Source organism: Mixophyes fleayi, chromosome 7 (assembly GCF_038048845.1).
Source record: "Mixophyes fleayi isolate aMixFle1 chromosome 7, aMixFle1.hap1, whole genome shotgun sequence".
Taxonomy (NCBI): Eukaryota; Metazoa; Chordata; class Amphibia; order Anura; family Limnodynastidae; genus Mixophyes; species Mixophyes fleayi.
The window spans coordinates 70,110,999-70,125,299 of record NC_134408.1 but is presented as its reverse complement, the minus strand read 5'-3'; the positions used below and the strand labels follow the sequence as shown (position 1 = coordinate 70,125,299).

At 44.2% G+C, this 14,301-nt stretch overlaps 1 protein-coding gene across 5 annotated transcripts in view; it reads left to right on the top strand.

Annotated features, from left to right (window-relative positions):
• Window positions 1-14,301, top strand: part of TNRC18 (trinucleotide repeat containing 18) — a 655,441-nt gene that overhangs the window by 575,403 nt on the left and 65,737 nt on the right. For all 5 annotated transcript variants that reach the window (XM_075179957.1, XM_075179958.1, XM_075179955.1 and 2 more), the window contains one exon: window positions 6,978-7,214. In XM_075179957.1, the coding sequence (XP_075036058.1) occupies window positions 6,978-7,214 (237 nt within the window). The remainder of the gene's footprint in view (window positions 1-6,977; window positions 7,215-14,301) is intronic.

Here is a 14,301-nt window from a genome sequence, read left to right as displayed (position 1 = left end):
TTCATTTCTAAATCCCTAGTGAATCAATGGTCCCAACCAGTGATTACTCTGAAGACACCGATTACTGTGACTGCTATCGACGGATCATGTCTTATCAATGGTCTCATCACCCAGGGTACGTCTCCAGTAACGCTTCAGATTGGTGTTCTACACCAAGAAGAAATTTCGTTTTTAATCCTTCCTGTTACTACAAGTCCGATTGTTTTAGGCCTTCCATGGCTTCAATGTCATTCTCCCCAGATTGACTGGCGCACTCCTCAAGTTACGTCTCGGGGAGCTGAATGTCATCATCGTTGTCTCTCTCAAGTCATTCCTCTGAAAATACAGCAATCTTCCATTTCACCTTCCTCACCGGGACTTCCTCCTCAGTATGCTTCATTTGCCGATGTATTTGACAAAACTCAGTCTGAACGTCTTCCCCCTCATCGTTCATGGGATTGTCCGATCGATCTTCTACCTGGCAAGACTCCTCCTAGGGGTCGTGTGTATCCACTTTCTTTGCCCGAAACTCAAGCTACATCTGTATACTTCCAAGAGAATCTCCAGCGAGGACTCATTCGACATTCCACTTCTCCCGCTGGAGCCGGGTTCTTCTTCGTAAAAAAGAAGGATGGATCACTACGCCCCTGCATAGATTTTCGTGGACTTAACGCCATTACTATTAAAAATCGTTATCCCATTCTTCTGATTACTGAGTTATTTGATCGCATTAAGGGAGCTCGGATCTTTACCAAGTTAGATCTTCGTGGTGCCTATAATTTAATTAGAATCCGGTCCGGTGACGAATGGAAAACAGCTTTCAACACCAGGGATGGGCATTATGAATATTTAGTAATGCCTTTCGGGTTATGTAATGCCCCTGCTGTTTTCCAGGCCTTCAATAATGAGATCTTTCGGGACTTGTTATATGTATGTGTCGTTGTCTACCTGGACGACATATTGATCTTTTCACAGGACCTGCCGTCTCATCACCAACAGGTGGCAGAGGTTCTTTCCAGACTCCGGAGAAATTCATTATTCTGTAAACTAGAAAAATGTTCATTCGAGTTGCCCCAGATTCCATTTTTGGGTTATATTGTCTCCGGAGTTGGCCTGCAAGTGGATCCAGAAAAGGTGAATGCTGTGTTACATTGGCCTCAGCCAACTACTCTTCGTGCCATTCAGCGTTTTTTAGGTTTTGCCAATTACTATAGACGCTTCATTCAAGACTTTTCTTCAATTGCATCTCCTATCGTGGCCCTGACTCGTAAAGGGGCCAATACTAAGCAATGGTCATCTGAGGCTCTCCAAGCCTTTCAATTTCTTAAAGAGTCCTTCTCCTCTGCTCCCATTCTTCAACAGCCTGATGTGACGCTCCCCTTCTTCCTAGAAGTAGATGCCTCTAATGTTGGATTAGGAGCCATCCTCTCCCAAAGATCGGAACAACAAAAATTCCATCCTTGTGCCTTTTACTCTCGGGGTCTCCTGCCTGCGGAGAAGAATAACACCATCGGGGACAAGGAGTTGCTGGCTATTAAAGTAGCATTAGAGGAGTGGAGATACTTGTTGGAGGGAGCTCGTCATCCTGTGACAATTTTCACGGATCATAAGAACTTGTCATATCTACAGTCTGCCCAATGCTTGAATCCTCGTCAAGCAAGATGGTCTCTTTTCTTTTCTCGTTTCGAATTAATCATAACCTTCAAACCAGCTGCAAAGAACAAGAAAGCTGACGCTCTATCCCGAGCCTTTGTGACGTCCTCTGACGTTGAAGAGGTTTCCAACCACTCTATACTAGACCCCAAATGTATTTCGCTGGCTGCTTCTTCCACTAAAGTGCTACCTTTTTGGAGGACCCTCGTGCCTCCTACTCTTAGGAGGAAAATCCTTTCGTGGTTCCACTCTTCTCGTTTTTCTGGACACGCTGGTGAACGCAAGACCCTTGAGATTCTCTCTCGAAGTTACTGGTGGCCTTCTATGAGGAGAGACGTCAAAGAGTTCATAGCTGCTTGTGAATTGTGTTCTCAGTTTAAGACCTCCCGCAGAACTCCAGCGGGTTTGCTTCAACTGCTACCCATTCCGTCCAAGCCCTGGACCCATATTAGTATGGACTTTGTTACTGACCTTCCTCCTAGTAAAAACTATAATACTATTTGGGTAGTGGTGGACAGATTTTTCGAAGATGGCTCATTTCGTCCCTTTGTCTGGTTTGCCTTCCTCTTCTACTCTGGCTGAGCATTTCGTCAAAGAAATCTTTCGTATTCATGGATGTCCGTCTGAGATTGTGTCGGATAGAGGAGTACAATTCGTTTCCAGATTCTGGCGGGCCCTTTGTAAGACCTTGGGCATACGATTAGCACTCTCATCTTCATACCATCCTCAATCAAACGGACAAACTGAAAGGGTCAATCAAGATCTTGAGACCTTCATAAGGATGTTCTCATCAGCCAATCAAGACAACTGGGTAGAATTGCTTCCTTGGGCTGAATTCGCTCATAACAACATGTACCATGAGTCATCTTCCAAAACTCCATTCTTTGTGGTTTACGGTCACCATCCGTCTTTTCAGGAATTTCCTGCCCTCCCCCCCACCCAAGTTCCTGCTGTAGAGACTGTTTGTCAGACCTTCAAAAATATTTGGTCCCAGGTCAAAACCTGTTTAAAGAAGACATCTGCCAAATATAAGTCTTTTGCAGATAAAAAAGAGGCGGGCTATTCCACCATTGAAAATTGGAGATTGTGTTTGGTTATCCACCAAAAATATTCGTTTGAAGGTCCCATCTATGAAATTCGCTCCTCGTTTTATTGGTCCGTATAGGATCATTCAAGTGATAAATCCAGTTTGTTTCAAACTTCTACTTCCTAAGAACCTTCGTATTTCCAACGCCTTCCATGTGTCCTTGCTCAAACCTCTCATCATCAACCGTTTCTCGGTCCCTCCTTCAGCACCTCAGCCAGTTCAAGTTCATCAGGAGGAAGACTTTGAGATTACTCATATATTGGACGAAAAAATTTTGCGAGGAGTTCTTCGTTTCCTCGTTCATTGGAAGGGCTTTGGTCCTGAGGAGCGTTCATGGATCAAAGCTGAAGATCTCAACGCTCCAGCTCTTCTTAAGAAGTTTTATTCCAAATTTCCGGACAAGCCCGGTTCCAGGTGTTCTGTGCCCACCTTTAAAAGGGGGGGTACTGTCACTCACCAGACTGTGAGTGCTTCTTCCCGTGTGTTTAGGAACCGTGGCCGTCCACCATCCTGAGGGTCTGCGCATGTGCAGCCCTTTCAAACCTTCAGTACCTGTTCCTTTTAGTTAATTGGCTGATCAGGCAACACTCCCTATTTAAAGCACCTGCTGTCTATTCCTCGTTGCCTGATCTTGGAGTCTCATTCCCCATGAGCCTCTGAAGGTGTTCCTGTGTTTCCTCGTGTATTCAGCTCAGCTGATTCCTGTGGTTTCCAGACCGCTTCAACTCTCCTGTGGTTTCCAGACCACTTCAACCCTCCTGTGGTTTCCAGACCACTTCAACTCTCCCGTGTTTCATCGTGACTACTCAGCTGATTCCTATCCGCTGTCTCCGTGCTCAACAGTTCCAGCTTACCTCAACTCTCCCGTGTTTCATAGTGACTGCACCAGCTGATTCCTATCCACTGCCTCCGTGCACTACAGTTATCAGCTCACTTCAACTCTCCCGTGTTTCATCGTGACTACTCAGCTGATTCCAATCCGCTGCCTCCGTGCACTACAGTTATCAGCTCACTTCAACTCTCCCGTGTTTCATCGTGACTACTCAGCTGATTCCTATCCGCTGTCTCCGTGCTCAACAGTTCCAGCTTATCTCAACTCTCCCGTGTTTCATCGTGACTGCACCTGCTGATTCCTATCCGCTACCTCCGTGTATCTGCAGTGTCCTGCTTATCGCTACCCTCCAGTACTCCTCGTGTCTGCAGCCAGCTGATCCGCTCTCCGTGCTTCTACAGTGTTCCTGCCTGTGTCAACTCGCCTGTCTGCATTGGATCAACGCTCCGCTGATGGCTTCTCTGCCATACCACTTCTACTCTTCAGTGATCTCCAGGTGACCAGTCCTATATACTACTGCTTCCTGAGTATTGTTTCCATCGTTGCTGGTCTACCTACCTGTGCGCTGCACCTACTTGGATATCGCTTCCATTTCCCTGGGACTTCGCATCCTGCCGGCCTCCTGCCGCTCAGGTATCCCTGCACTCCTTTCTGACAGCCTGCTCTTCTGAACCACGGTATGCATACTTATCATTGACCTTTCTCGTGTATTGCATACCTTGCTGGACTGAGTTGTTCTTCTCTGGAGTTGCCTATCCACTGAGACTATTGCCATCATTTGACTGTGTTACCTTGTAGTCTGGATAGTTCCTGTGACTATGTATATTTGTGCAGTGCTGCCCAGTTATTATACTCTGTGCATATCATCGTGGGATCAAGTTCAGTATGCCCGTATATATTCTGCATTACATTTATCTCCCCGTCCTCCTCCTCACATATATATTTCAGTGGTACAATTTGCTAACGCAGGCCGCTGACTCTCATCACCTCCTCGTTACTTCTGGACATTCCTCCTCACTATAGCAGTGGTACAACTTGCTAGCCGCAGACCACTGACTATCCTCACGTTTCCTTTGTCTGTTCAGTTCCTCGTGTACTATTACCTATATATTACCAGTGCTGCTAGTCATAGACTTTCCACGAGCATTCTCTACCATCTGCTGTCTCCTGTTCCGTGATCACCCCGCTACCAGAGTACCATATTACCACCTATATTGCTCTGGTAAGTCCATCACCTGGTGATCCCTGGGTAAAGACTCCTAGTGCCCGTGACAATGGGTCTGACCACCAAGAACATTTGCCCTAAAGTACCTTGCATGAAACTCGCTCCTCATTTCATTGGTCCTTATACAATTTCACAAGTCATCAATCCGGTCTGCTTCAAATTACTTTTGCCAACCTCTCTTCGTATCTCCAATTCTTTTCATGTTTCTTTGTTGAAACCATTGATTAGTAATCAGTTTTCCTCCTCCTCTTCCACTTCTGCCATTCTTAAGGTTTAACAAGATGAGGAATTCAGATTTTAGACTCCAAGTACTCCCGTGGTGGCTTGAAATATTTGCTGGATTGGAAAGTTTTTGCCCTGAAGAACGCTCCTGGGTCCGCATTTCCGATATCAATGCGTCATTGTTATTAAAGAAATTTCTCATGAAGTTCCCTAGGAAACTCGGTCCTAGGTGTTTGGTGCCCACCTTTAAAGGGGGGGTGTACTGTCATACAACGGGCGTTCAGCTTCTATACCGGAAGCCCGGCGCTTACCTTCTCCCCACTGACGGCTCCATTCCATCCGTGGCGGCCGCCATCTCTCGTCGGGTCTGTGCGTCCTGCTTTTTATAAAAGGCACCTCCTCCAGTTTGCTATTGCCTGTTCCTTTGGTCACCTAACCTCTTAGTATTTGAACATGGCTCTCTTGTCCTCCATTCCCGTGCAGTCCGCAGACTATCGCACCTCCTGTGAAATCTCTACCATTCCAGTGGTATATCTGCTGGTCTCAGACTATTGCACCTCCTGTGAAATCTCCACCATTCCAGTGGTATATCTGCTGCCTGCAGTCTATTGCACCTCCTGTGAATTACCACTATTCCAGTGGCACTCTCTGCCATCCGCAGACTACTACTTTTCCTGTGGTTTCCACTATTCTAGCAGTATCGTCCTGTCCCCTGCAGGCTATAGCATTGTGAACTGGTACCATTCTTATCCAACACTGACTTCTGCAAATTAATTTTAATGGATGGAAGTATGGGGATTACTCTATTTGATAAAAACAGAACATGCAAAGTCGTTGAGTGAATTAATTTGTTTGCGCTTTAAAATATAGAGAAAATTGTAATTCCTGGCAGAGAAAGTGGTAAATTAATTTAAAAGACTCAAGTGGCAACTTTAATATAGTCTTCTTTTAGAAATTATAGTCTATGACAGTGATGGGTAAGCGATATACTTCACAGGCCGCTCATTACTCTTAATTTTAAGAATGGGGAAAAAAGTCCGAAATCAGCATAGGCACTCCCACATCTCTCATTTCGAAATTTCCCCCACTTGTCCCTCACTTGATCCAAACTTCCAGTACATGCAGCTCAGACGCCCTACCAATATAGCTCCACATGCCCTCAGGCCCCCACGTCCCACAAAATGCATCAACAAGAACCTCACTTAACCCACAAGTATTCCAAACCTCCCCCACATGCCACTCAGACCTCCCCACATGCCCCAAACATGCCATTCAAACCTCCTTACATGTCCCTGTTACTTTTACAACTGGAGCATGCAGAAGGAGTAGTCTGGTATGCTGCAGTGGTTAGCACTTCTGCCTCACAGCGCTGCGGTCATGAGTTCAATTCCCAACCATGGCCTTATCTGTGTGGAGTTTGTATGTTCTCCCCGTGTTTACGTGGGTTTCCTCCGGGTGCTCCGGTTTCCTCCCACACACCAAAAACATACTGGTAGGTTAATTGGCTGCTATCAAAATTGACCCTAGTCTGTGTCTGTCTGTCTGTATGTGTATGTTAGGGAATTTAGACTGTAAGCTCCAATGGGGCAGGGACTGATGTGAATGAGTTCTCTGTACAGCGCTGCGGAATCAGTGGCGCTATATATATAAATGGTGATGATGATGATGATGATGCTGCATGTCCTCCCTGCATTATGCAGAGAAAGCTGTGACTTGAAAGTCAGCTGCTCCCATTCAGTCTTATTCTCTGCTTTATAACAAATGATATATAGCAGCTGGAGGCTTCAGGTAATGGTTTGCCGGACCACTAACGGGCTGCCAACTGCCTACCATTGGTCTATGGTTTCAGGATGATCCCAACTTTATACAATGACAGTGAACTATAAAAATTGCTTAGGTATATGGATCAGAATTATACATTTATTGCATTATTGTTTTCTTGAGTGTTTCTATAATTAATTATTTCTATAATTTCACAGAGGAGAGGAATGAAAGGTAAGGCCCGGAAATTATTCTATAAAGCAATTGTCCGTGGAAAGGAAATTATACGGATCGGAGATTGTGCAGTGTTCTTATCAGCCGGACGCCCAAATTTACCCTATATTGGATGTATTCAGAGCATGTGGGAGTCCTGGGGAAATAATATGGTGGTGAGAGTCAAATGGTTTTACCATCCAGAGGAGACTAGTCCTGGAAAAAAGCTAAATGATTGCAAGGTAAGTTTAATGGCCATGTACAAAAAGCAAAAAAAAAAAAATGCTCAAACAACCTCTTCTTATTTAGTGATTCAGGGCCTGATTCATTAAGGATCTTAAATGAAGAGGATTCCTATTTCAGTCTCCTGGACAAAACCATGTTACATTGCAAGGGGTGCAAATGAGTGTTCTGTTTTGCACATAAGTTAAATACTGCCTGTTTTTTCATGTAGCACACACATATCAACTTTAATTTCAGTGTACAAATAAGCTATCAAGTATTTGTGTGTTACATGAAAAAACAGGCAGTATTTAACTTATGTGCAAAACAGAACACTCATTTGCACCCCTTGCAATGTAACATGGTTTTGTCCAGGAGACTGAAATAAGAATCCTCTTCATTTAAGATCCTTAATGAATCAGGCCCTCAGTGAAGATGCTGAATGTACCTCTTATTCAATAGCAAAAAAAATAATAATTTAGCATATTTAATACCAAGCAGAGCACTATGTTTAAAAATATATACGTATTCCTTTAAAGATAGGGACACAGTTTGCATGTCCATGTTATGGTGAAAGGTTTATAGGTTAAAGAAATCTACCTAGTAATATAATTATGTTGTAAAACCATGTCCCACAACTAATAGAAGAGCAGGAACCTGGTGTTCTCCTATACCTCTGTCTGAATTTAGAATATTAAAAAGAAAGTCCATTGATTAGCAGCACTTCATCCAAATTGTTCATAGACAATAATAGATTACAGTATAGTATATTAATAATATTATCATTATTATTAAAGATATAATTGTTTTCACAGTATGACAGTATGGTCTGGTCCTGTAAGGTAAAACCTTGCATTCATTAAGTTGCTGCCTGCTAAATTTCATGGATCTTTGATACCTAATCCAGAAATTTATGAGCAAACCTCCTGCATCGTTTTAGGCTATATGTCTTGTCTTCTATTTGCCTCATTATATGCGACGTGTACATATGTTTTCCAGATTAACCCTATGATAGCCCATGCAGTGCCGTAACTAGACATTTTGGTGCCCTGGGCGAGACAGGGCACCGGCGCCCCCCATCTAAGTGGAAGCGGCATTTGACAAGAGGGTGTGGTCAACCTAATGTGGGTGTGGCTAGCACTGGCATTGTGTTAGATGAGACAAAGAAACAACATGATCAATATAAACACCACAATATCCTATAAAAGCTCACATTAAAACAAATCCACCACTAATCTAACAAGCCTTCCAATTAATCTCCCATGTATGCATACACATTATATATCGTGATTGCATATAATCTGTCCGCATAAAACATGCCGCAGGGATGGATTTCAAACAGCAAAGGGGAACTGTAAAATCTCACACTACAGAGCTGCAGGGTTTATCTGAAACAAAACAATGTTCCGTCAGACCCCGGCTGATTAAACGCCTTTCCTTGTGAGGGAGGAAATAAAAAGCAGCTAATTCAAACAAAACCTGCCAGTGGCACCCGGCGATAATGTGTGTGCTGGCTGCGGGTGCACGCTGATAGTATCATACAAGTGTCCCGGGAGCAGGATGCCTGTGTGCATCTAAATGGTCTAGAGAGAGAATATGAATGTTATTTACCCTCCATATGAGGACCCAGACGCGGGAGGGGAGAAACAGTTGAACTAGAAAGGAGTGCAGACACGACGCAATGCATGCCAGCGGACCCTTTCAGTCAAGATGTGCCTCCTTTGACTTCCGCAGTGGAACGCATGTGCGTTCCACAGACAGGAAGTTCGGTATTTGGAATGCAAATGCAGAACTTCCTGTCTGTGGAACGCATATGCGTTCCACTGCGGAAGTCAAAGGCTTTCCTTATCCCTGACAACAGAGCTAGGTAGCGGGCGGCTGCTGCGCCCCTTTAGGTTTGCGCCCTGGGCGACGGCACCGCCCGCACCACCCTAGTTACGGCTCTGAGCCCATGCTCCATGTGACTACATATTTATAATTGAAGATTGCATAATAGTAAAGTAAACATTTCAACAGTAACCATTTAAATACCCAGTTGACACATAAATCCTTCAAGAAATGATGTAATGTGGAGAGAAAAAAAATCAGTTGTGGAAGGCAATGGATTTGCTGTTGCCCGAGTCATTAAGGAGAGCAAAGCAAAAAAAAGGAGTAAGTCTGTTCCTGGATAAACCATGTTACAATGCAAGGGGTGCAGATTAGTCATACTTGCCAACTCTCCCGAAATGTCCGGGAGACTCCCGAAATTCGGGTCGGTCTCACGGACTCCCGGGAGAGCTGGCAAATCTCCCGCATCCCGCTACTGGCACCCCAAAATGACGCGATTCGCAGCAAACCGGCATTTCTGGGGCGGGGCCAAAATGATGCGTTTGGCCGCGCCCTGCCCCCTCCCGCCCTCTAGTCACACCCCTCTCCCGGAAAGAGCTATGAGAAAGTAGGCAAGTATGAGATTAGTTTATTATTTTGCACACAAATACTTGATAACTTTATTTTTACACTGAAATGTAAAGTTGATCTAAGACATGCCCTACCCCAACTATACACCTGTCCCTACATTGTAAATTTACTTCCCCCTCCAATGTAACATGGATTTGCCCAGGTGCAAAGTTACTCATTTTTTGTGCTTTGCTCTCCTTAATGACTCAGGCCCGTAGACTTGATTGCCCTAATAGATCCTATGAAATTTAAGTTGCAAGTCTGGACCCCCTCTTCTAACATGACCATAAATTCCATCTAATACTTGAAATTGAATAGTTTTAAATGCATCATCATGTTTTGAACTGCATTTCAAGCAGTTGGTTTTCAAAAACAGAAATTCCTGGGGGTAAATGTATCAAGGTGCGATTTTGCAAATCCAGCGATTTTCTCAGGATAGTTGAAACTCACTGATGTATGAAGCTGAGATTTCATGTAAAATTGCCAGAAATGTGTTTCTGTCAAAATCGCTCTTTTCAAAATCGATAGAGATCAAAGTCCCGACTGTTTGCCACTCTAGCTATACATGTCTCAAATGTATGAAGCTGCGATTAAGCAAACTCTCCTGAGTTTGATGTAAAAATCGCTACATACAACATGCTGCATGCTAGCAGCGTGTTTAGTAAACACATCACTGTTACACTGTTCTACTTATACAGCCGGAGGTCCGACAGCTGTTGAATGTGTAAAAATAGATAAAAGTTATTTTTTTAAAAAGTGTGGGGTCCCCCAGCCCGACCACTATTAACCCTAGTGCTGCCAGCCTACTGCTGGTTACGTGAAAATCGGGGAAAAATTTGCATGGGGTTCCCCTGATTTTCATATAACCAGAACTAGGCAAACCAGCTGGAGTGGATAGCACTATAGCAGGGGGACACGTGGCAGGGGTCTCCCTGGTATAATGAGAAACCAACCCCAGGCTGTTCAGAAATAAATTAGAATGAAATATAGTTTATAAGAATTAATTTTAAGATTATTGGTGTGTATACTGTTTATTGGTAATAGCTTTGTATATTCTGTATTCATTAAAAAAAGCAGAATTTTTGATATTGTGCTAAATGGGATTGTTTATAAATTGGTGTGTAATTTCTATAATTAATATTAATGCAATGTTAAGGTGTGTATGGGTTGAAACACCCTGGCACATGGTAAATATGAGATAAGAGAATGCATTCAGTATCAGTACTTTCTGATTAAAGTAGCGTGATGTAAGATAATTTTTTGGATCAGAGAATTAGTTGACTACAGACTAATAATACTACATATTATTATTTTTATTATTATTATCATCTTTATATGGTTCCACAAGGCTTCCACAGCTCCGTATATAGGTGGTTAGAACATACAACAAAATTACATAAGTACGGATAGGATCAATGGGTACAGCATACTTGCCAACTCTACCGCCCCCTCCCGCCCTCTAGTCACGCCCCTCTCCCGGAATACAATTGCCGATAGTTGGCAAGTATGGGGTACAGGTAGGCAGAATAATAAATGTATGGATGCAACTAACAAAACAAATCACATGACATACAAAACAAGTCAGCAAAAGACAAAAAAGGGACACAGAGAACAATGGGGAGTGGGCAGACATGAGATCAGGGCCGCTGAGAGGGGGGAGGGGGCTGGTACTATTTACCCTCACTGCCAACAGGGTTTTTATTTTTGTTTACTTTATTTTTTTAATCTGTTTGTCTTTTTATTTTCTTTGCGCGGGGGGGGGGGGGGGGGTTAGACGTCGGCGCCACGATTATGTGAGTATACAAATACTCACATGACCGCGGCGCCGGCGTCTTGCCTCCTCCGTTTGAACTGAATGTCGGGCGTGATGTCATCACGTCACACCCGACATTCAGTGTGGAGCGCCACACGGAAGAAAGAAGACAGAAGAGTAAAGAGAACAGAGAACAGAAGACTGGGTCGAGAAAAAAAAAAAAAGAAAGAAGAAAGAAGACGATACAAAGTTAAGAAAGGAATGGAGGAAAGGCACAGCGTGATAAGAGAGGAGGGGAGGAGGGAGAGAAAAAGGCACAATTTTGGTGATGAAGAAGGGGGGGAAGACACAGTTTAGTGATGAGAAATAGGGAGGTGGAAAGAAAGGCACAGTTTGGTGATGAAGAAGAGGGGGGGAGGAGAAGGCACAGTTTGGTAATGAAGAAGAAGGGGGGGGGAAGGCACAGTTTGGTGATGGAGAAAAAGGCTCAGTGTGGTGATGAAGAAGAGGGGGGGGAGGCACAGTTTGTTGATGAAGAAAAGGGTAGGGGAGAAAAAGGCACAGTTTGTTGATGAAGAAGAGGGGGTAGAGAGAGAAAGGCACAGTTTGATGATGAAGAAGAGGGGGGGAGAAAAAGGCTCAGTGTGGTGATGAAGAAGAGGGGGGAGGCACAGTTTGTTGATGAAGAGGAGGGGGGAGAAAAAAAGCACAGTTTGGTGATGAAGAAGAGGGGGTAGAGAGAAAAAGGCACAGTTTGTTGATGAAGAAGAGGGTGTGAGAGAGAAAAAGGCACAGTTTGGTGATGAAGAAGAGGGGCAGGAGAGAGAGGCACAGTTTGGTTTGGTGATAAGGAAGAGGGCGGTAGAGAGAAAGGCACAGTTTGGTGATGAAGAAGAGGGGGGGAGCAGCATGGCACAGTGTGGTGATGAAGAAAGGGGGTACCAGCGTGTGAAGGGGGCAAAAGCAGCATGGCAGAGTGTGAAGGGGGCAAAAGCAGCATGGCAGAGTGTGAAGAGGGGCAAAAGCAGCATAGCACAGGGTGATGAAGGGGTGCCAGGAGAAGGGGGAGCAAAAGCAGCATGGCACAGCGTGATGAAGGGGGGCCAGGTGAAGGGTGGAAAAGCAGCAAGAAGGGCGCAGTGTGATCATAAGGGGGCATAGCGTGGTTGTGATGAAGGGGCACAGTGTGATGATAAGGAGGCACAGCATGATGAAGGGGCACAATAATGTGTGTGTGATGGCACAGGGAGCTTTTGGCAATGTAGTGTGTGTGAGGTAGGTGGTGGCTAATTAATGGGTGCTATTTTACTTGTGGGGCAATGTAATAGTGGGGACTATTAATTTAAGATGGGGTGGTTTGGGGGTTATTGAATGTGAGAGTGACTTTGGGGAGAATGAGGTCTCTTTATCAAATGTGCCTATGAATTATTTAATGGCAGCGATGGTTGCGGAAAATAGGTATATTTCTGAAATGTAAATACTATTAATTTATTGCTGGGGCTGTTTGTAGAGAGGGAGATAGGTTTATTTATTAAATGGGAATACTATTATTTTAATGTTGGAGCTGGAGGAGGCCTAATTTTAAATCATGGGTGGTATTGATTTAATGCCGGGGCTGTTGGAATTATCTAAATGTACCCATTTTTTTTTCTAAATAGGGCCTCCAGCATTCCAGGATCCAGACAAGCTGCAACTAAAGAAACCTGCAGCCACAGGTGGTGAAAGTGACAAGAACAAGTAGGAGAGAGCAGGAGAGTGTGTGAAATGTTGTGATTCTAGTGGGACAATGCCAATTTTTGGTGAGTATTCTGCCCAGTGTAAGGTGCAGGCAAAGAATTCCTCTTGGCAGCCCTGCGTGAGATACAGAGTACAGCATGAAACAGAGTAGAGGACCACTTCTGTGAGAGCTGTGGGGGCAGCACGGTGGGTAAGTGGTTAGCACTTCTGCCTCACAGCACTGGGGTCATGAGTTCAATTCCCGACCATGGCCTTATCTGTGTGGAGTTTGTATGTTATCCCCGTGTTTGCGTGGGTTTTCACCGGGTGCTCCGGTTTTCTCCCACACGCCAAAAACATACTGGTAGGTTAATTGGCTGCTATCAAATTGCCCTCAGTCTCTCTCAGTCTGTGTGTGTGTTAGGGGATTTAGACTGTAAGCTCCAATGGGGCAGGGACTGATGTGAATGAGTTCTCTGTACAGCGCTGCGGAATCAGTGGCGCTATATAAATAAATGGTGATGAGGATGAGCTTAAATTCTAAAGAGAGGCAGCACAGTGGCTTTATGGTTAGCACTTGGTCATGAGTTTGATTCAAACCATGGCCTTATCTATGTGGAGTTTGTATATTCTTCCTTTGTTTGTGTTAGTTTTAGTAGGTTAATTAGCTGCTGTTAAATTGACTTTAGTCTCTCTTGGTCTCTGTGTGTGTATGTTAGGGAATTAAGACTGTAAGCTCCAATGGGGCAGGGACTGATGTAAGTTCTCTTTACAGCGCTGCATAATTAGTGGCGCTATATAAATTGCTGATGATGATGATGAGAATGAGAAACAAAAGATGGGAACAATAGGCATTGTGGGGTTCACTATGGTGCAGAGGCCATTATGCAGAGATGCCTAAATGGGGCCATGATTGTGTACAGACCTAGGTGGTATACAGTTCTGAAGGTTCCTGATGGTGCACAAGCCTATTTTGGCAATGTCCAGGATGGCGCAGGGGCAATGATGGGTATTGTATAAGCCAAAAAGGTGACAAGAGAGGCAGTGGCAATGTGATCAGTAATCAACAATGCAATACGTGGTAGAACAGCAGGGTAACACTATGGCAAAGTAATGTTACGGTAAAGCAGTACAATTGCAAAGACAATACAAAAGAATAATGGTAGCGTTAAGAGCAGTAACTACAAAACAAGCATGAAATT